At 44.6% G+C, this 20,232-nt stretch overlaps 3 protein-coding genes across 8 annotated transcripts; 2 read left to right on the top strand and 1 right to left on the bottom strand.

Moving 5' to 3' along the window:
- The first annotated feature begins 1,695 nt into the window (after positions 1-1,695).
- Positions 1,696-2,374, top strand: LOC109942906 (wall-associated receptor kinase-like 1). The gene is made up of 2 exons (XM_020545473.1): positions 1,696-2,069; positions 2,159-2,374. Exons 1-2 carry the CDS (start codon positions 1,728-1,730, stop codon positions 2,372-2,374), a joined length of 558 nt encoding a protein of 185 aa, XP_020401062.1. The 5' UTR covers positions 1,696-1,727.
- A 1,500-nt stretch (positions 2,375-3,874) lies between these two features.
- LOC100272408 (RR1-Corn type-A response regulator) lies at positions 3,875-6,588 on the top strand. 5 transcript variants are annotated; one of them, XM_008663321.4, is made up of 6 exons: positions 3,875-4,116; positions 4,449-4,510; positions 4,889-4,966; positions 5,078-5,148; positions 5,359-5,572; positions 5,674-6,130. In XM_008663321.4, the coding sequence occupies exons 1-6, from the start codon at positions 3,987-3,989 to the stop codon at positions 5,815-5,817; spliced, it is 699 nt and encodes a 232-aa protein (XP_008661543.1). In that variant the 5' UTR covers positions 3,875-3,986; the 3' UTR covers positions 5,818-6,130. The 5 variants fall into 5 exon arrangements, with proteins under 5 accessions (XP_008661543.1, NP_001140358.1, XP_008661544.1 ...); NM_001146886.1 differs by having other exon boundaries at positions 3,887-4,116; positions 4,449-4,789; positions 5,674-6,128; XM_008663322.3 differs by having other exon boundaries at positions 3,911-4,343.
- Positions 6,589-6,686: 98 nt separating this feature from the next.
- LOC100381692 (uncharacterized) lies at positions 6,687-16,554 on the bottom strand. 2 transcript variants are annotated; one of them, XM_008663888.4, is made up of 12 exons: positions 16,231-16,554; positions 15,158-15,304; positions 14,905-15,075; positions 14,294-14,376; positions 13,988-14,186; positions 13,343-13,464; positions 10,450-10,516; positions 10,313-10,363; positions 10,127-10,179; positions 8,769-8,979; positions 8,524-8,694; positions 6,687-7,069 (listed from the first exon to the last, which is right to left on the bottom strand). In XM_008663888.4, exons 1-12 carry the CDS (start codon positions 16,303-16,305, stop codon positions 6,977-6,979), a joined length of 1,443 nt encoding a protein of 480 aa, XP_008662110.1. In that variant the 5' UTR covers positions 16,306-16,554; the 3' UTR covers positions 6,687-6,976. The 2 variants fall into 2 exon arrangements, with proteins under 2 accessions (XP_008662110.1, NP_001167975.1); NM_001174504.1 differs by having other exon boundaries at positions 6,744-7,069; positions 15,171-15,304; positions 16,231-16,363.
- Positions 16,555-20,232: the final 3,678 nt, after the last annotated feature.

Genomic DNA, 20,232 nt, shown 5'->3' with positions numbered 1-20,232 from the left:
CACAACATATTTTCACATAAAACATCTCACACACAATCACATAACAATATTTAAATCCATAGTCTCATCAATTATATCACAAAAGTCTCATCTATAGTCATAATAAGACACATCTCGTCCAGTACTAATAAGAGACAATATCTCATACATAGTTATAATAAAAGTCTCAAGTATCAGAACACAATAACATGGAATCTCACGGTCGCCGATCACCATCGGTTTACAGTGACGAGTGATGGTCGATACCTCCACTAGCGAAGAGGGTTTCGACAAAGTCTAACACATCTTCTCGTTCATGTGTCGTCAAGGTAGCTGGAGGGGTCTAATATACATGTACAAATGATATTTGTTGAGTTACATCATAATATAACTAACAACAAGTAAATGATGATGAATTTGCATACCTGATGTTCGGTAGATGGAGATGTAGGTGTACGTGGAGGTGAAGACCAAGGATAATGAATGGGAGGTGGTGGTGGGGGGGGCACCGGGACGTGTATCCCTTGGGCCTGTGGTAGTTGCTACAAATTTGTCGAACTCATTCACATCAGCGTTTTAAATTAATACATATCCTAAAGTGAAAGCTATTATCTTTTAAATTTACTTGTATGAGTGTTTGCTGTTGTTGAATCTGTGTAGCATAATATTCATGTTGAGTAGCTTGTTGCTTCAAGTAATCCTGATGTCGCCTAAGTTCTTCTCGCAGTTGCTTCACTTCTGCTGGATCTTGAATGGAGTGATGGGAGCTACGAGCAGCAGACCTCGACGAACCTCCACGCTGAACCCTCACCTGGCTCGAGACGATGACGTTAGCAAACATTGTCTACCTGCCATCCTGATCTGGGAACTGGGCAACGATACCTACGATGTTGTGACGAAGAAAAAGGATTCCTATGCTTGCCTCAGCGCTAACAACGTGTGCGTCAATTCCAGTAGTGGAGGCTACCTCTGTAGCTGCAGCCAAGGATTCAAGGGCAATCCTTACCTTCCTGATGGATGCCAAGGTCGGTGTTGCAAGTGTGTGTATCTTTTTTGGTTCATGTGTGCAAGTACAACAAAGAATTCCTCAAAACAAATATATGCATACGGTATCCTTGGGATCTATATACTCTGTATGTATGTATACAAACATTGATGAGTGTGTTGCTAAACCACCTCCATGCGCTGGATGCAAGAACACACCTGGAGGTCACGATTGTCCGACACCCTTGAACGTTGCGACGCTACTATCTGTGGGTAAGCACAGTTTTCTCTTCTATATGTTTGAGGCTTAGTGTTTCAGAGCCCATTTAATTCTCATCAGACACACTAGGGAATAAAATGAAAATTCACAAAAGCTGTCACAGGACAGGACGGGAGAGCATGAACATACTACCATCAGTTCAGTTGGATAGACTCTAATAACCAAGGATAATAATATAGCTATTGGATCTATTTTGTTTCTAAAAAACAATATCCACCAATATCATTATTGTCAATGTAACTAACTTGCTATTGTTAATTAGATATCTCAATGGCCACACCATATTAATTTCACCAGACGCACTAGGGAAAAAATGAATCCTAGAAACTCTTAATAATTAGAAACGTCTATCATTAATTTGATAAACTCTAATCATTGTCTCCGATAGTAGCCATTCGAATTATTGTAACTCTTTGAACAAATTATCCATGAGAGGAAGAAGCTGGCCAAAATCAAGCGGAAGTATTTCCAACAACACGGTGGGATGCTTCTGCTGCACGAGATAAGCCTAAAGCAAGGAACTGCCTTCACCGTCTTCACAGAAGCAGAGCTCATCGAGGCGACTGACAACTTCGCTGACAAGAACATCCTCGGCCGCGGTGGCTTCGGCACCGTCTATAGGGGCCTGTTCAAGGACGACGGTGTCGTCGCGGTTAAACGGTGCGTCTCGTTGATGGCCAGCGAGCAGCAGAAGAAGGAGTTCGGCAAGGAGATGCTCATCCTCTCCCAGATCAACCACAAGAACATCGTCAAGCTCCTGGGCTGCTGCCTCGAAGTGGAGGTCCCGATGCTAGTCTACGAGTTCATCGCCAAAAATTGCAGAGAAGCTAGTTGTACGTGTGCCTAGTAGTATCCCCGAGGCACGAGAAGGTGGCGAGGCAAGAACTGACCTTTGCGTCATCGATCTCCGGCAAGACTGGTGGGCTGTCGGAGAGAGAGTCGCCGCCGTTGAGTGGGCCGCTGCTGTGCGAGAACACGGCGGGCGGGGCCAGGGTTGGGCACGTCGGCGGGCGCGACGGACGGGGGCATGGTCGAGAGGGGCGGGCGGAGGCGGGAGCGGGCGCGCTGACGGGGGCGTGCGGCGGCGGCTTTGGTCCTGGTGGAAGACATGGGAGGGAGAAAGGAGAGTGAGAAGATGATAAGATTGAGTAGTGGTTTAAGATAAAAAATATAACTTCCTAGAGTAAAGCTGTAGGAAGTTACTTAACTTCCTAGAGGTTGTACATGTACTCTAGGAAGTTAATTAACTTCCTAGAGCAGGTCGTAGGAAGTTAGCTTTTTGTTTGACTGGTCAAAAGCTGAAATCTAACTTCTTAGAGGAGGCCGTAGAAAGTTAGCATGTGCAGCTAACTTCCTAGAGGCGGTCGTAAGAAGTTAGCGGCTCGTTTGACCGCACCCGCAGATCAGCAACTGAAAGCTAACCTCCTAGAGAAGGCCGTAGGAAGTTAGCTGCCCATGCTAACTTTCTACGGCTGCCTCTAGGAAGTTAGCGGCTCGCTTAACCGCACACACGGGTCAGCATATGAAAGCTAACTTCCTATAACTTTTATAAAATATCGTAGGAAGTTATGTTTATTTCTTAGAGCTACCAGTTGTCTCTCGAAAGTTATTTATTTCCTATGGTTTGTTATAAAAGCTGTAGAAAGTTAAAAAATCGTAGGAAGTGTATGATTTTGGTGTAGTGATACAACACTAAGCCCATAAATAATAATTGCAGCCAAGATACAGAATGTATAAAGAATCGTCTAGAAACGAGTTCTTCACGAAGAGTATGTCTCTTGATTTTTTCACTTAATCCACTAAAGACTAAAAAAACCTCTTGTTTAATTAGGTTGTACATACCTAAGAGCTACTCCCTCCGTTTCATTTTAGTTATCGCTGGATAGTGCAAAATTGAACTATGCAGCGATAACTACAAAGAAACGGAGGGAGTATTGTTTAAGTCTGAGCTCGCATGTTTGGCGTTTGGCTCAGCAGTAGAAGTAGATATCACAGGTGGTTCTCACAAATGATGCAGACGGCGACGACATAACTGGAGCACACGGGTATTGGAGTCTACACACGCCGCGCTTCATAAAAAAAAGGATTGAAGGGAGGACCAAAAAAGAGACGAAGAAGGTGGAGGGGAGCGCGGTGTGGAGAGATTCCCCGACAGCAAAATCTAGAGAGGAAAAGCGATTCCCGTGCCGGCGAGCCACCCTCCTCTCCTCCTTCATCAGTCGTCACGCACGCCTGCGGCCTGCCTGCCTGCCTCAGTCCTGACACCATCCATACTAGGAGCCGTCCCTGTCCTGCGAGCCGTCAGAGGATTGCCTCCTCCTCTCTCTCTCTCTCTCTCTCTCTCTCTCTCTCTCTCTCTCTCTCTCTCTCTCTCTCTCTCTCTCTCTCTCTCTCTCTCTCTCTCTCTCTCTCTCTCTCTCTCTCTCTCTCTCTCTCTCTCTCTCTCTCTCTCTCTCTCTCTCTCTCTCTCTCTCTCTCTCTCTCTCTCTCTCTCTCTCTCTCTCTCTCTCTCTCTCTCTCTCTCTCTCTCTCTCTCTCTCTCTCTCTCTCTCTCTTCGTCCTGGACCTGGCCTCCTGTGGCGTCACGCTCACGCTTATAAGAGCACGCGGCCGGCAACACTCTTCCTTGCCGCGCTTTATAAACTTTCGCCGCTGCCGCTGCCCCCCGCTCTGGTTGGCGAGAAAGAGCAGAGGGACACCGAAACAGAGAGGAGCAGAGGGGAGCGACGACAGGTCAGCGGAGATGGAAGCAGCGGCAGGAGGAGTGGAGGCGGAGGGGGTGATGAGGGTGCTGGTGGTGGACGACTCCCCCGTCGACCGCCGGGTGGCGCAGCTGCTTCTCAGCAGCGACTCCTGCGCCGGCTCATTCCACGGTCAGCCACCCCTCTGGTGTCTACCACAGAACCACCTGCCCACCTCCTCCCAGTTTCTCTTTCCTACCATTCGATTCTTCTTCTTCCGTCCGCGTCGCTCGCACCGCGAGAGCTCGCAGGCTGGCTCCCCCCTGTTTTTCAACTCTGGAAGAGCACCACGCGTGCGTGCATGCATTTCCAGAGCTGATCTGCCTCTGCTTTTCATCGGCTGTCACCGTTTCCAGTTTGTCCGTGCCACTTCTGCTCTGTTTTTTTTATATATATATACATACTATCAGGCTAGACCGGTAGAGTATATTAATTCTAAACAGCTCGTGTGATGTTTCACCCAGTCATCGCCGTCGACAGCGCGAGGAAGGCGATGGAGTTCCTCGGCCTCAAGGACGGCGGCGAGGTAACAGCCGCTACCTGCCCTGCCCACAGCGAGCTAGCCTGAAGGCGACACACGGGATTAGTCAGCACTCAGCACCACCAGGTCCGGCCGCCGGCCGGCATCCCTTTCCCGTGCCGGGGAGCTGCTCACAAAGAGAGCGCATGGGCTCCTGCCTCGGTGCCTCCTGCACCACAGGCCGCGCCGTATCGTACGGCCCACGCGTCCGCGCATGCGCGCGTGACGGCTTCTGTTCCCCGCCCCCTCTTTGGGGGAGCAAAAGGCAGCCGCTTTTCCATGGCGGTAAGGCAAAAGGATGCCTGCCTGTTTCCGAGACGACCTGCTGCACTGTGCAAGTCTGCAGTGCAGTTCTTTATTTACGACCTGCGACGCTTTTTGCAGGAGCAGGCCGTCGACATGGTGCTCACGGACTACTGCATGCCCGAGATGACCGGCTACGACCTCCTCAAGGCCATCAAGGTACTTACAACTTACTTACCCCGCTGCAAGAAGCAATATCAGTCGCTGCGGCATTTTATGTATGTGTGTGTCTCGGTCTCACGCCGCTGCAAATTGCTCTAAAACTGGCAGGCACTGAACCCCCTGGAGCCGATCCCGGTCGTCGTCATGTCGTCAGAAGACGAGCCCCAGAGGATCAGCCGGTGAGCCAGCCGGCTCTGTTCTTTCCTCTTTTTGAGCACCGTTTCCTTTGGTCCCTATCCCGTCCCCTGTGAATGCATGCTGAATCATCCCGTGAGATAGAATAGCAGACGGGGCCAAAAGCCCTGGCCCGTGTGTACTGACGGGGTAACATTTATTCATTCATCCACTCGACCCGTGTGTACTGACGGCCTCGTTATTCTCCGGAGCAGATGCCTGAGCGCCGGCGCCGAGGACTTCATCGTGAAGCCCCTGCAGAGCAAGGACGTGCAGCGCCTCCGGAACTGCTCCGCCGCCGCGAGGCCCAGCAAGGGCGCCGCGCCGTGCGAGGCCGCCGTCGTGGCCAAGAGGAATCAAAAGCCGCCGCATCCTGCCGGCGCCGCGTCGCCGTCTGGACGGCGAGCGAGCCTCGCCGGAGTCGCCATGGTACGTTGCCCGCTGACGACCGCAGCTCGCCCGCTCCCGTGCCGTCCAGTTCCGTTCCCTCATTGTTCTCTGGTCGGTTGTCTTGTCTCTCCTGGTGCCAGGTGCTGCACTCGTCGGGCGTGGAGTACCTGCCGCTCCTGCTCAAGCTCGTCGTGCTGGCGTACGCGGCGCTGTGCCTGGGAGAGCTCCTGCACAGGTGGGCGTCGTCGGACGGCCGCTGCTCGCTCTCCCCGTGGTGCGCCTGAGCAGCGGTGCGTGTCCTGGGCACCAGCAGGAGACTGGTGATGCAAATGCAGAGTTTTTCAGCTGCTGAACCAAAAAAAAAAACCTCCAACAGCCGTGGAGGTCTAGCTTAGCCTTTAATTTAGGCACTGTAGAAGATTGACTGCTTTGGGATTGGGTACGCTCGCGTCTGCCGTCTGCGTGGCGTTTGTTTCTTGATTTGAGGGAGACGTATGTATGTACGTACGATACGAGGCCACGGGGGGTACGCTCCCCTGTATCCTCTCCTCTGTATAGAATCCACTGAATCAGAATGCAACGCGTGACCCGAGCCAAGTACCTGGCGTCCTCTTCGGCCTGGATCCGGGCTGATATGCTTCACGCGACGGACGGCGATGGCGATTGCTCACCAGCTCGGATGATCAGATCCGATATTCCCATCCGATCCCAGGGGAAAGACGACAACGCAGGTTGTTGACTTGTCGTAGCATCGGACCCTCCCGACTCGATGATTGCGATGTTTACCACTACCAGTTTGTTCATGTAAGCCTTGAGCTGCGCAATCTCAACCACTGGAGGCATGGGAATGGGATCACGATCATCACCGAACTCAACCGTTGCATAAAAAGGAAAGAAAGATTCTACTGCTATGATACTGTATGCAGAGGGGCCGAATCCCGTGCAGATCTTTCGATATTTCCTCCTCGTACGGACCAGCATCATGCCAGAGCAAAACTTTCAATGACACGTCTAACCTGATATTTAAAAGGAAATAAAGCTACTTTTTTTTCTAATCGCGAATATAAGCGCATCCGTCGTCCTGTGGCAAGACTTTTTCATTCTTTGATATTTAGGATGCTAACGTATCGTGACTGAATGACAGCTGCAGATATTTATGTAATTTTTTTCCTATAAATCTAATCAAAGTCAAAGCGCAATATACAGGAAGCATCAAGTCCTTCTGTTGGGGAAAAGTAAGAGCGAGACAACTGAGTATAGCTATAGCTCCCAACTCAACGCCGTAAGACTGATGTTACAATGTTAAATATTTACAGTCCTAGCAGTGTCCAAATGTGGGATTCGTAGTTTGGTAACACTTTGGACGACCTGTATCCCTGTTGCTACATAGAAGATGTTAGTTCTATAAAACAGTATGCAAATAGTTTAAGTCCCTTCTGTATTCTACAGGTCGTCGTCTTGTTGAGCAGCGAACTCTTTCAGTATGTCTTCCTTGTATGGTCCGGAATCACGAAGGACCTTAATAGCATGCTTAACCTGGTATTATTAACACCCGGATATATTAGTTGGGAGTTTCAGGAAAAAGGCAGAAAGGTATGCAGACTGTCCACCATAGTAAACTGCATTTCCTAGAGGATTTTAAGAAAAGAAGAGTCTGGTATAAAGTAAATGACACGCTGGTAATGTCAGCAGTTACTCACCACTCGGAGGGAAAATAGAACTTATCAACAATAAGCTAGAAAAAAAGTTAAAATAAGATATCATACCATATGCGTTAATATATGGCATTAACAAATCTTAGTCACACTCAGCACCGGCTAACTAGAATAATTAGCTCCAAAAAGCGGCTGCCGCGGTAATAATTTCTTCTCTGTGTGTGTGTATCAATCAACTAATGGTGATGATGTTGTACACTGGAGCACCCGATGGGCCCATCAGAATGTGAGGCTAATGTAGTGGAAAATATATTGAAACGAAAACAGGACAAGTTTCAGATTTAGGGCTTATTCGTTTCCGCGTTAACCAATGTGGATTAGGTGGTATTGAGTCGGTTTAAATTCATAGCAAATCAAAATCCATCCCAATCCATTACAATACACTCCAATCCACATGGAATTGGAATTAACCGAACAAGGTCTTAAGGGTGCCAGATGTGGTACTCAATCTAGGGTGATGTCACGAACTCAACCCTCTCACGTTAGAATATTGAACTAGAGAACAGAATTTAGACAAGAGAGAGAGACAGAGAGCAGAAGGAAGACAGGAAGCGGCTGAGTCCGTGGGGTTGATTCAGAGAAGATTCAGGTAACGCCCCGTTTGGATCACTGGAATTGAATTCCATTCTAATAATAGTAATTTAGGCATATATCAATTAAGCTAATTTACTTTTATACAAAATATATTTGTATACTATTATTAGCAAGATGTCCTAAATATTTATGTGCTACATTTTTATTATAGAGGAGTAGAACGAAGAGTGTCATGTAAGTTACAGATTAGAAACAAATTCTAATCATACATAAAATCATTTCCTATCCTCCACCCTATGAATTTGAGATAGGGTTATATCTGAACTTTGGAAAGTGGTGGAATGCCAAATTCCAAACTAAATAAGTTACTTTATTGAGTGAATTCTAATTCTTTTAAAATGAAGGGATCCAAACGCCCCGTAATAGAATTTTATTTCTCTTGATGAATAGCCCACCACCCACCCCGGCTTATATACTGCCGGCTAGTTTCTTACATGGGCCAGCGGCCCAACCAAGAATAGCAAAAACGCCTACTGAAGAGAATACAAGAGCCATGGTCATGACAGATGACTTTGGCATTGGATGCTTGATTAACTACAGATACTATGCACTTAGATGAAAGAGCTATATGTGCGTTCACAAAAGACAGCAAGGTTGACATCACATAGTTTTGCTTGCAGAAAAAAAAGATATCACATAGTTTTGAAGATAAACTGGTTGAAAATATCAACATGGAAATACCTGAGCCGTCTCATGAGTAAGATAATTTCCAATAGCTGCCGCAAAACCAGGATTTGAAAAGTAGTGGCAGCTGTAAGTTGTCACTGGGAGGTAACCACGCTGGATCTTGTGCTCTCCCTGAGCACCTGCCTCCACCTTACTCAGGTTTAACTCTATGGCTGCTTCAATTGCCTGGACAATATCACTATACTGTAAGCGGACCATATATTGGCATTGTTCTATGGTTCCAAACATGAGCAAAATACCTGATAATAGCAAGCTTCAAAATGCAAATTGGGAAAGTAAGCATCTGGCAGGCATCCCCATAACCGGCCAAATAGTGTATCACCTCCAATAAGGTTAAGAGCGCCAGCAACTAGTTTATCATCTTTTTCAGCAACTATAAGCATCACATTATCCCCCATCTTTTCTCCCAAGAGGTGAAAGAAATCCCTTGTCAAGTATGGTCTGCCCCAACTGCAGCGAAAAGTAACCTATGAGAAAGGATGTGATGTGACTTTTGCTTTCTCTCGATCATTGTGTTGCCACAGAACTCATTTAATTGAACAGATTCAGATTTCGAAACAGAGGACATGGGATGAGATAAAAAAAACTCGGCCACTATAGGCCAAATCTTTTACTCGTGCTTTAAGTCCTCCCAGACCCTACACGAGGATCCGCCCCTCATAGATCAGTTCACCTCGTGTGCACATGATCAGGGTGAGTGACCTTTTTTAACCTCAACCTTAAATTCGATCCCACTGAGATTCGAACTCAGGACCTGAAGAGTGCTACTCAGACCACCTAACCAACTCAGCTAGAGGCCCTTTCGCACATGGGATGCAATAGAAAAGAAAAAAAGAAAAAAGAAGACATATTAAAATGGAAGCATCCCTATTTCCCTAGCTACAAGTGAAAATACATAAAACTACATTACTGCACAAGCGAAGTCTAACCAATCCTAATTTGTACCTACATATATGCCCCTCTTCTTAATGAAAAATCTGTCTAGGCACGGTCACGAAAAATACCTACAGATATGCCGTGTAATAACAAAAAAAGTGCCAAAAGGTGAGGGGTTCACGTACTCACACGGTGATGGTTCTTAAAACTTTGTTGCATCTTCCAATTCAAGAAGAAGGCTATGTGCTAGCAGTCACATGCATTTATCAGTTATTACTTCAAATTTCAAACTCCAATCCTTATTTCCCATTTAGACCGTTTAAAAAACTACACAATGGCCAATTGTATCTGTTTAAGTGACCATTTAGCTCAATTAAATAATATTTTGCCAATAATTTGCTAAACTTCTATTCCTTGCTTGCTTTGATTAAATTTAGTTCTTAATATACAGTATCACATTAAATATTACTCCTTTAAAAAAATCATACATGTTTAATAGAGGGAGCAGATTAAAAAAAATAAACCAACCTAGGGAAACTATGTTAAATAAGAAGAAATGAACAACAGAATTCATGTTGAGAGTTAGTCAACAAGAATGGTGCTGCATCATGATATGTATGAATGCCGACAGTAGATCAACAACCATTTCAAGAACAACATGGGATAACGTTAGGTGTAGAATAAATAAAAAATACAAGGTAAGAAGAATGCGAAACCAAACTGATTATCAGTTGTGTTACGGTAGAATTTATAGAAGGTGTCCCAGTGTCTGCTCTGCAATGTGAATAGAAACAATTATAAGTAAGCTGCCAAGAAAGCAACAAAGCTAATGTGATATTGGTGAAGAATATGGTATAAAAGAAGTCTGAAGAGTACAATTGAAGAACTATCTCTCCCTCATAATTACCTTTATTTCGTCTCCACGAAGTCGCTTCATTTGCAAATTTTGGGCAGGAATCTGGGAAAAAAAGATTATCCTCAATTGACAAGCACATTTGAATCAATTAAGCCAAAAGAAGGTAAGCCTTTTTACGTAAGGTAAACCTTTTTACGTTCTTGTCTGATATTCTTCCGTTTAGGCTGCTTCAAATCCATCAGAAACTCATCAAAACTGAAAAGGCATGGTGAACAAAGAATATCAGCACACATTGAGAAATCACAATAAACTAGCCAACTAACAGGTAATCTCACAAAGTTTAGCACAAAATCAACAAGGCAGTGATTCCATAAAAAATTTACTGTTTCAAAACGATGGTCCACATGCTATGCTTGGTGCACATTTCAGATAAAGCATAGCAGGAGGCTTCAGGCAGATAAAACTCCATCTCTCCAATTTACTGTTGCAAAGCTGTCCACAAAGGTCCTTGCTAATAGGCTTGCTCCTCTCCTCAACAAGATGGTTGAGGCTAATCAGAGTGCTTTTGTTAGAGGCAGACCCATTCATGACAATTATATGTTGGTCCAGCACTCAAGTAAGTCCTTACACAGGAAAAAAGTGGCCAGCCTTTTTCTGAAATTGGACTTAACAAAGGCATTTGATTCTGTTTCCTGGGCATTCCTTCTTGAGGTATTAACCCACCTTGGCTTTGGTAATAGGTGGAGGAATCTTATTTCCAATTTGCTGGCCACTTCATCGACTCAAATTTTATTAAATGGATTTCCAGGGGAGCAGATCAGACATCGCAGAGGTTTGAGGCAAGGGGACCCCCTCTCCCCAATGCTCTTTGTCCTGGTGATGGATGTCCTCAGCAGCCTTTTCAAAGTGGCAGAAGAAAAACAATTGTTGTCTAGTCTGGAAGGTGCCATTATGAAGTCCAGATTATCTCTATATGCAGATGATGTAGTCTTGTTTGTCAAGCCTAGGGAGGATGAGCTAAACTATGTCAAACTCATTCTTGACTGTTTTGGAGAAGCTTCTGGCCTAGTAACTAATTTACACAAGAGTTGTGCCATCCCAATAAGATGTGAGGATGATTTGCTGCATGAAGGGTGTAACATTCTGCAATGCACCCCTTCTTCCTTCCCTTGCACTTACTTGGAGCTGCCTATCTCAGATAAGAAGCTTAGCAGGAATATTTTGATGACTTGGGTTGACAAGATTGCGGATAGGCTACCAAATTGGAAAGCTAGGCTCCTCAACCTTGCTGGAAGGACAGCCCTTGTGCGCTTTGTACTCTCAACCATCCCAGTTTATCTCTTCCTTGCTATGAATGTCCCTAAGTGGGTGATTAACAAAATTGATAAAATCAGAAAAGGATTTGTGTGGAGAGGGAGAAATGAGAGGCAGCTGCCTCGTGGCCTGGGATACAGTCACAAGACCTTTGAAGTATGGCGGGCTTGGGATTCCTAATTTACAACACATGTGTTGGGCCCTTCAAATCAAATGGCTTTGGCTTCAAAAAACAGATCGGCACAGACCTTGGCATGGCTTGTCCATCCCCATTCAGCAGCATGTTAAAGACCTTTTTGCAGCATCTCTGATTTCTCATGTGGGAAATGGCTCTAATACCTTGTTCTGGACAGATAAGTGGCTAAATGGATGCTCCATCAGAGATCTTGCTTCAGAAGTGGTGTCCAAGGTGGCTAAACGAGCTCTTACCTCTATGACAGTGGATCAGGCTCTTGAAAACAGGTAATGGATAGCACATATCAACACCCCCCCTTCCTTGATTGGAATCAACAATTTCTTTTCTTATGGGATACTTTAGGGGAGGTGCAGCTTTCTCAGGAGGAAGACCGCCATGTTTGGAGACATGAGGCATCAGGGCTGATCTCCTCTAAATCCTGCTACAAAGTCCTTTTCTTAGGCTCTACTGTTTTTGAGCCTTGGAAGAGATTATGGAAGACATGGGCTCCTCCTAAATGCAAGTTCTTCCTTTGGTTGGCAATAAGGAACAAATGTTGGACAACTGACAGATTACAGTTGAGGGGGATGCCACACCTAGATGTTTGCCCAATGTGTGATCAAGCCCAAGAGACAATTCAGCACCTCCTTATTGCGTGCATTTTTGCCCGGCAATTTTGGCATACAATTCTTGCTGCTATTGGCTTGGGGCATCTCACTCCGACAGCTGATGAGGAGAATTTTGCAGACTGGTGGGGAAAGGTGAGCCTTAGGGTTATCAAGACCAGGAAAAAAGGGCTTAACTCTCTGATCATCCTGGGGGCTTGGTGCCTATGGCTCCAGAGAAACAGAGCAGTGTTTCATGGGGAGACTCCATCCTTACCCAGGATTTTTAGATGTTTCTCAGATGAGTGTGTTTGCTGGGTATTAGCAGGAGCTAAGGAGATCGGGAGCATGGGCTTAGTTGCTGCCCTGGGCGAGGTCGGGTCTAGTTTCAGTACTATTCTGTATTTCCCTTCGGGGTTATGTGGGTCTTTGGGAGATTTGCTCAGCAACATCTCCTCTTTTGTAATGTTTCCTTTCCTCTCTAATATATAAGATGCGCAGTTCTCCTGCGCGTTCTCAAAAAAAAATCTGAAATGTGCTCTTAGCCTCTTAGCTACAATTATCTGGTCAAGATAACTACTTCTTTTGGCACTAATAAAGGAAAAAAATTAGCCAAAATAGGTATAAAACCTCATGGCCCACAGATAAAGTCTAACCAGCATGCTATAACAAGCTGGTTCACCACTATTTAAAGATAAATTACTACAGCCAAGTGTCATATTTTTTAAGAAACAAGAGAGGTCGTGAAAAAAGAACAGAAAAATGCCTTGAGTTAACAGTATATGAGGAAATATTAGCTGCACCCAAACTGTGAGCTTGTTTGCACTTTTAGTCCACCAAGACTTTCTTAAAATGAGATGTCCCACCCAAGCATTCAAACCCCCAAGTTGCAGTACAATAGGGTTAGGACTTAGAAGTCCCAACTTCAAGCATCGAACCATCCAGATTCCAGAAGAAAATGCTATTGATATCATAATGTGTTATCACCTCTTGTAATTCCGATTTCTCCAGTGATATTGCAACCCGATTCTTTGTAACAACCCACTATCCTTCAGTTTACTGAATTCACCTTCGGACGGAAACGTAATATGTAATGATGACACATTCATCTGAAATGCAGAAGAAACCAACAGATATTAACTTAGTTCAATACATCTGAAGGCAGTCTTTTAAGAGCTATACAGAGGTAGTTGATAAATAAACAAAGCAACCCAAGTTGTCACTATGTATAGAAACATGAGTTGTAAAGAGAGACAGGATTTAAAACTTTTATACTTCAGCATTGACTCCTCACCCGCACAAATTAAGTAATGATCAACCCCTGCTTTAGCAACTTTGTAGCTGCAAGCAGACAATCAAATTATTCTATTTAAACGAAATACTTTGTGCCCTTTGGTATAAGCTGTAAATGTCAAGAAAACAAGAACGAAAGAAGACAGATGACTCAAGAATTAAGAAATAGTGGGGCCCTAGAGGATATCACAATGCCATATGAAGTAGAACTGATAAAATGTGGAAACAATGAACAGTAGCACATAGACGCTATAACTATAGGACGTTTGCTACAATTCTTAGGCATTCTTAGTAGGCACTACTTTAAACCAATATTTGCAAGAATGCTAACCCAGATACCTTGGTAGTGAGGCTCATCAAACCTTTGACTAGTGCGTCAAAAACTTGATCACGGTATGATGTATTTCGAAGTAATATTCTTTGACCAGTTACTGGAGTAAAAGGCACACAAGACTGGAGCTTTGGATAGTATTCAAGGCCATAGTTGTAGTAAGCTTCTGCCCATGATTGATCAAACACAAACTCTCCCCTAGAATGGCTGCAAGTTCACAATGTTGTCTCTCAGACAATGAACAAGATAAAACGAGAACCTACTACATCGCAAGTAGGAAAACAGGAGATGATATTTTGTTAACGATGTTAAACCTTTTAAGGTAAAGTGGAACAACACCTATAATATGTCCATTCTCATCCCGTGCAACAATATGAAAAGGTAACCAGCCAGTTTCCTGAAATCAGTCGAGGCGACCAAGGTCACAAGGAAGACAATAAGATAACAGAGTGTACATCCATGATTATTGGTACAGAATAAAAATTAGATCTAATATTTGTTCAATCTATGGCAATATTTTTCAAAAAGAAAGAAACTGTGGAATTAAGAATCACAATCATATGGGTGCTAACTGCTAAGCACATAGAAAAGGAACTCCCTCATCATAGGTCATTCATAATTTGTGATGTCTCAATTTGCCTAGTGATATTGCAGACAAATCTTGTTTGTGGTTCTGTTGTCAATTAAACACAGCAAATTTATCGTCAAAACCAATGTATTCAACATTGTGCATGCATATAATGGAGCTTGGGTACTTAGCGACTAAAACTAGTGTTCACATAAACACTAAACGCTATACAGTCAGTCACCTATCGTTTAGCCATTATTCGGGCAAAACAACTGTATAGGCAGTAGGTGAACAGTGATTAAAACTGAAATGTCTTATAATGATCCGACGAGAATACATGGTGCTTTATGTGCTTACCTTGACCGCAGAACCTGATTCTTCTAAGCTTGAGAGGAATGCATAAGTAAGGAAAGGGTTAAAATTTCCAGGATCATCTAAATCACACGCACAGGCATCCCAATCCGCAGCAGGAATGTCCATGATTGAAGAAGCAACAGATATAGACACCTCACGTGGTTTTGCACCTACCTGAAATAAACGAGTGATTAAGGAAATCATGAATTAGGTGCATAGGTCCTCAAAAAGGAGTTCACTCAAGAAACACAAACACCTCTGAGGCTGACCCTGAGAGCGTATAGGATTCAGCAGGAGGGATCAGTTCACGTGCTGTCGTGTCCCCCCTAGGCCATCCAAAAAGTGCATTGACCTTTAATCGTGGCGCCAACCTTCGGAAGCTGACCTTCGAAGATGGATGTCCCTGCAAATGATCATCGCCAGAGTAAGCAAACTTAGTTTTGAGAACAAAATTATGTAGCAGGATGAACAAACATTATACTGAACAGAATATAAGTAAACAAAGGAAACTAAACAGATGCCAGAATGGGCGTAAACCATATGGCTACTTTAGACCAAACTTATTCTGGAACAGCCCAGTCGGTTTGCCGCGTTCAATCTTGAATGTTACACGCACAAGGCTCAGACAAGCAACTTGTAGTGTGTGTGTGTGATATATCCATTTTTCTCCTGCTTAATGAAGCACTCCAACAAACTACCATTATCTAACAGAATCACTGAATCAGTATGTGTCATACCTGGAAATCATGATTTATGTGTATAGCATATACTGACAATCGTGAAAGGGCTTCTACCTGAGTTGGTTAGGTGGTGAGTACTTCTAGCTGAGTTGGTTAGGTGATTTGAGTAGCTCTCCTCTGAATTTGACTCTTGTAGTCTCGTCTGTCCGACATCAAAGCACGGGTTTAAGGCCTGGTCTCAGTCGCGGACATTCTCACATGAGCTACAGTACCATTGTGTATGGTGCAAGAGTTCGAGGGTTTGAAGGTCTCTTAAATGAAATGTTGTGGGGAAGGTCTTACCCCCGCAGATCGAGCATATACTGAAAATCCAAACCATCAATCTGGCCCTTCGGTACAAAACGATCATCCAAACAATTGTGTCCGGATCAGCCTCCAAATCTAACACTCACTCAACTGTACAGTTTCGTGTCAATTAGAACCAGATGATCCATGGTTAAGCGGCCTCCCAGAAGAATATGGCAGCTTCGGAACGAGGTACGGCGTTGGAACCCTACTAACCGTATCGCTGCGCGTGGATTCCACCAGCCGAATACATCACCAAATTACACTCGGGGGGGGGAGCGGGAAGAATCACAAGAGCACTCACGCGGCGGCGGTAGCGAGGGCCGGAGGCAAGGAAGGTGGGGGAAGGGTGCAGCGTCGCCGCCGCCGGCGAGGACATCGTTTGTCCGCGCGCCTCAGGCTCGCTCCGGGCGCCGAGGAGACGCGCGAGCTTCGGGAGAGAGCGGCGCGATGCTGACTCCGGGGTCCCGCGAGCCAACTACGCCGTCTACGCGATGCGTGGAGCGTAGTGTGGCTTCTTCGGGCAGCAGACCACCTGGCTCCACGTCCACGAACTGCTCTGCGCTCGCAAACCACACAACTGCACGAAACGAAAGCCCGCACGCAGGGAGAGGAGCCCCTGAGGTGACAAAAACAACTTCGGAACAACTTCGCATTAAAGCCAACTACATCTGCAATCCATAGAAAAACATTATAAAAATAATAAAAGTAGTTTTAATTGAAGTCAAGCGAACAGTCTCGTCAACGACAAACGAGGACCTGATACCCGGTAAGTCATAGAAAATTTCTCTACTAGAGTTAAGGTATAAGAAGATTTTAATCTATATGGGTACGGATTTAGGAGAAATTCTTTACCGATTAGGTATGTGAGTATGAGTATAAAAAGCAGAATCGGAACCGGATTATCCATGGATAATATTTACCCAGTAAAATTAGGAATGTATTCTAATAGGCAATAAGCCCAACAAATAATTTTACCTCTCCTAACCCTTTTAATCACACATCCATCAACCCATACGGCCAACTAGACGTCACCCCACGCCGCCAGTTCATGTGTCACTTTGTTGCATGGTTAAATAATGTTTTCTTGTTAAATGCTAGATTTATTTGTGATGTATTGTTTGTTAGGTGTCGTGTAGTTGTTAATGCTATAAAAAATATAATGTGATCAAAATTTTCATGACGAAGATGGGACCCATTGGAGATTTGATACCTGAATAGGGATGTGTATGTGATGAATTGTATACCTATGATGGTTATGGATATGAGGATGGGGATAAGTATAGCTTTATAGGGATGGGTGTGAGATGTCTAAACCCGGTGGGAAATTCCACATCGACACCTCTAGGAGCCATATTTACCACTTAAGGCGTGTTCTTTTTGCTCTCAATCCATGTGGATTGGATGAGTTTAAATTCCAAACAAATCAAAATCTTTCATAAATTTTTTCAATCCATCCAATCCATATATGATAGGAATAACCGAACAAGGTCTAACAGAGGGTCAGGGCACGTACAGAAATAGTAGCCCGCCTCAGATTTTTTTCCTGTTATAATGCATGCTTGAAAGCATAAGCTTGCAGGGTAAATGAAAAGTCAGTATAAATCACAATGCCCAGAGGACATCTGTTGCCTTGCTGGAAAAACAATGTTTTATAGTGAAGAAAAGATACGAAGTAGACAAGCGAGTTGTGAGTTGTGGCGAGTGCCTTTTATCGGCAGAGCCTCTAAGAGAGTAAGGGCTTGCTCGGATGTAGAGGGTTTGGAGGGGATTGATGGGCATATGATTATATGCCCCTCAAATATTTATACATCCAAATAAGCCCTAAAAGAATCACGCGACAAATCATGTATCACAACATTACATGTCAAGTGAGATCCTGTTTGACAAGGTTAAAGGAGCATCACAAATGTACAAATTTGCTTTATTATTAATCAAGAAAAATAAACAATGAGTTGCCGAAGTTTCCTATGACCCCCCTGCCATTCTAGTGTCACACCCGGGTTTTCGGGGCACCAAGACCCGGGCGCGAACATAATCATCAGGTGTGCTGGGACCAAGTCTCACACATATGATGAATCATGGCACAGGATCGAATGTCACATATTTACTATATAACAGGAGTTCTATACAAAATAGATAATTACATTATAAGGAGACAACGGTCCAGCAACCCGAAGTTGACTGGGAGACGACGGCCTAGACCTCTCACGAACACATCGCAGCATCCTCCAAGCGCCTCATCCTGCGGTACCTGTTACCTGTTCTTGACCTGTGGGGGGTGTGAGACAGCAAGAGTGAGCTCACATACATTCATCGCTCAACAAGTTGTGGGGAATAATGTGCATGAACTCGCCAAAGGTGGGAGCTCACGTGAAGTGTAAGGCTTACCAAAGAGGATGGTTAGAGCTGAGCATTGCTTTTAAAGTTGGTCAAAATTTTATTAGCAATTACTAAGTATAAGTAAATACCAACCCAATTAAATAGTAGAACAAAAGTAACAACATCACCTGCGATGCAATGCATATGACAATTTGAATTTAGTTCCATAAATTAATCATCAGAGAGTCCTGAGCTGCTCATGACCGTGAGCTCGGCTAGTATACCAGTTTTACACTCTGCAGAGGTGGTACCCTTTACCCACAAGTCATGTTACCCATCTGCCAAGGGATCGCGACTTCCTATACACCTCTACCGAGGAGGCGAGGCAGGGTAACACTACGAGGCCTTTACAAAGTTCCACTAGCTTCAGAAAACCCGCTACAGTTTATAGGAAGCTCCAATGCAGGAATCCCTTGCAGGACCGCCATCGCAGCAAAATCCTCCCGAGGGCCTCCCTACACTGACCACTCCCCTACTGCCCTTGCCCCTTTCGGGTAAGGTAGTCCTCCACTAGCTTTCCTAATTAATCAGCCAAGGGCGTCCATAAACCCTTGTGGTGGCACGTGTTTCTCAAGTTAAGCTCTATGTTCCAATTAACATTTAATGATCTTGTCATGAACATAAATAAAATAACAACATAATTGGAACATAGATATAATGAAATATTAACCCAAAACCATATAAAGCAGTAGCAGAACTACCCAAGTGATTCAGGGGTTAAACAAGGTATTCAGGATAAACAAACTAGGGTAACCTATTAGGTCCCATCAAAATTAACCTATGCAGATCATTATGATTAATTAGAACATGAGTGGGTAAAAGAAGTGATCAAGGGCACAACTTGCCTGTGACTTGAGATTCCTATTACCAGGATGATTCTTCAGGTCTTCGAAACTTCGCGCTAGTCGTAGCAATACAAACAGACATGGTATAGACAAAATTAACATCACACCAAACATAAGAACATACTGCATAATAATAGTCTACGCGTTGCTACGAGATCGTGGGAATGAGAACCACTAAAATCGGAGTTACGGTTAAGGAGTTATGAATTTCCTAAGATATTATGATATAAGATTAACTAGGATATAAATTTTAATGTGACTTTCATGTAAAAATTGTGGTACTAGATGATAAACCATAATATTACAGAATTATAGCAACTGAAATGACTTAATTTGGAGCTAAAATGAATCTAATATGAATTATATAAGTTTATGGATTTATTTTTGTATTAAAATCAATTTCTATAAGTATTTCTCTGTTTTCTTATTTTCCTGGATTGCTCGCATGATTATATAAAAGGAAAGGGGCTAAAGCGCAAAAGCGTCCTAGACACAGCGATTCACCAGAGTGGACGGCGGGATCTATATTCTAATAACATAAGGACTCTTTTGAATAAATGCCGGGGCGAAGGGGTACGAGCTAATCACAGCCGTCCGATCCTGAATTCAGGGATCGGATTAGATCCCAACCCACCAATACATCCGAGCCGCGGATCACGAGATCGACGACCATGATTTAAAACAGCCCCAAACCAACTGTGCCCGCTTACACACCGATCTACGGTCGAGATCGAGCCGAGCCGAACCGGTACAAGCCTCTAATCTTAGCCACCCATAGCGAGATCGACGGTCCCCGCCACATTGAACTAGATCTAATCTTCACCACTGGCCTTGGATCCAACGGTGGAAGGGCATCTTCTAGCTCACGGCAAACAACAGGGGCAGCGACACCACCGCGCCGCGACAGTGGTCACGCCGGAGCATGCCGGATCGGTGCCCTGATGCCCAAACTCCCATTGAACGGATGCTACACAGAGCGGAGAGGATGGCGAAATCAATGGAGGGGTTCTTACCGGCGGTTATGGTGTGTGGGGCCTTGACCACGGTGACCTGCGATCCGCGGCGGATTCTGTGCACCG

The sequence above is a fragment of the Zea mays genome, chromosome 10 (assembly GCF_902167145.1).
Source record: "Zea mays cultivar B73 chromosome 10, Zm-B73-REFERENCE-NAM-5.0, whole genome shotgun sequence".
Taxonomy (NCBI): Eukaryota; Viridiplantae; Streptophyta; class Magnoliopsida; order Poales; family Poaceae; genus Zea; species Zea mays.
The sequence above is the reverse complement of the archived record's forward strand: the minus strand, read 5'-3'. Positions and strand labels throughout refer to the sequence as shown.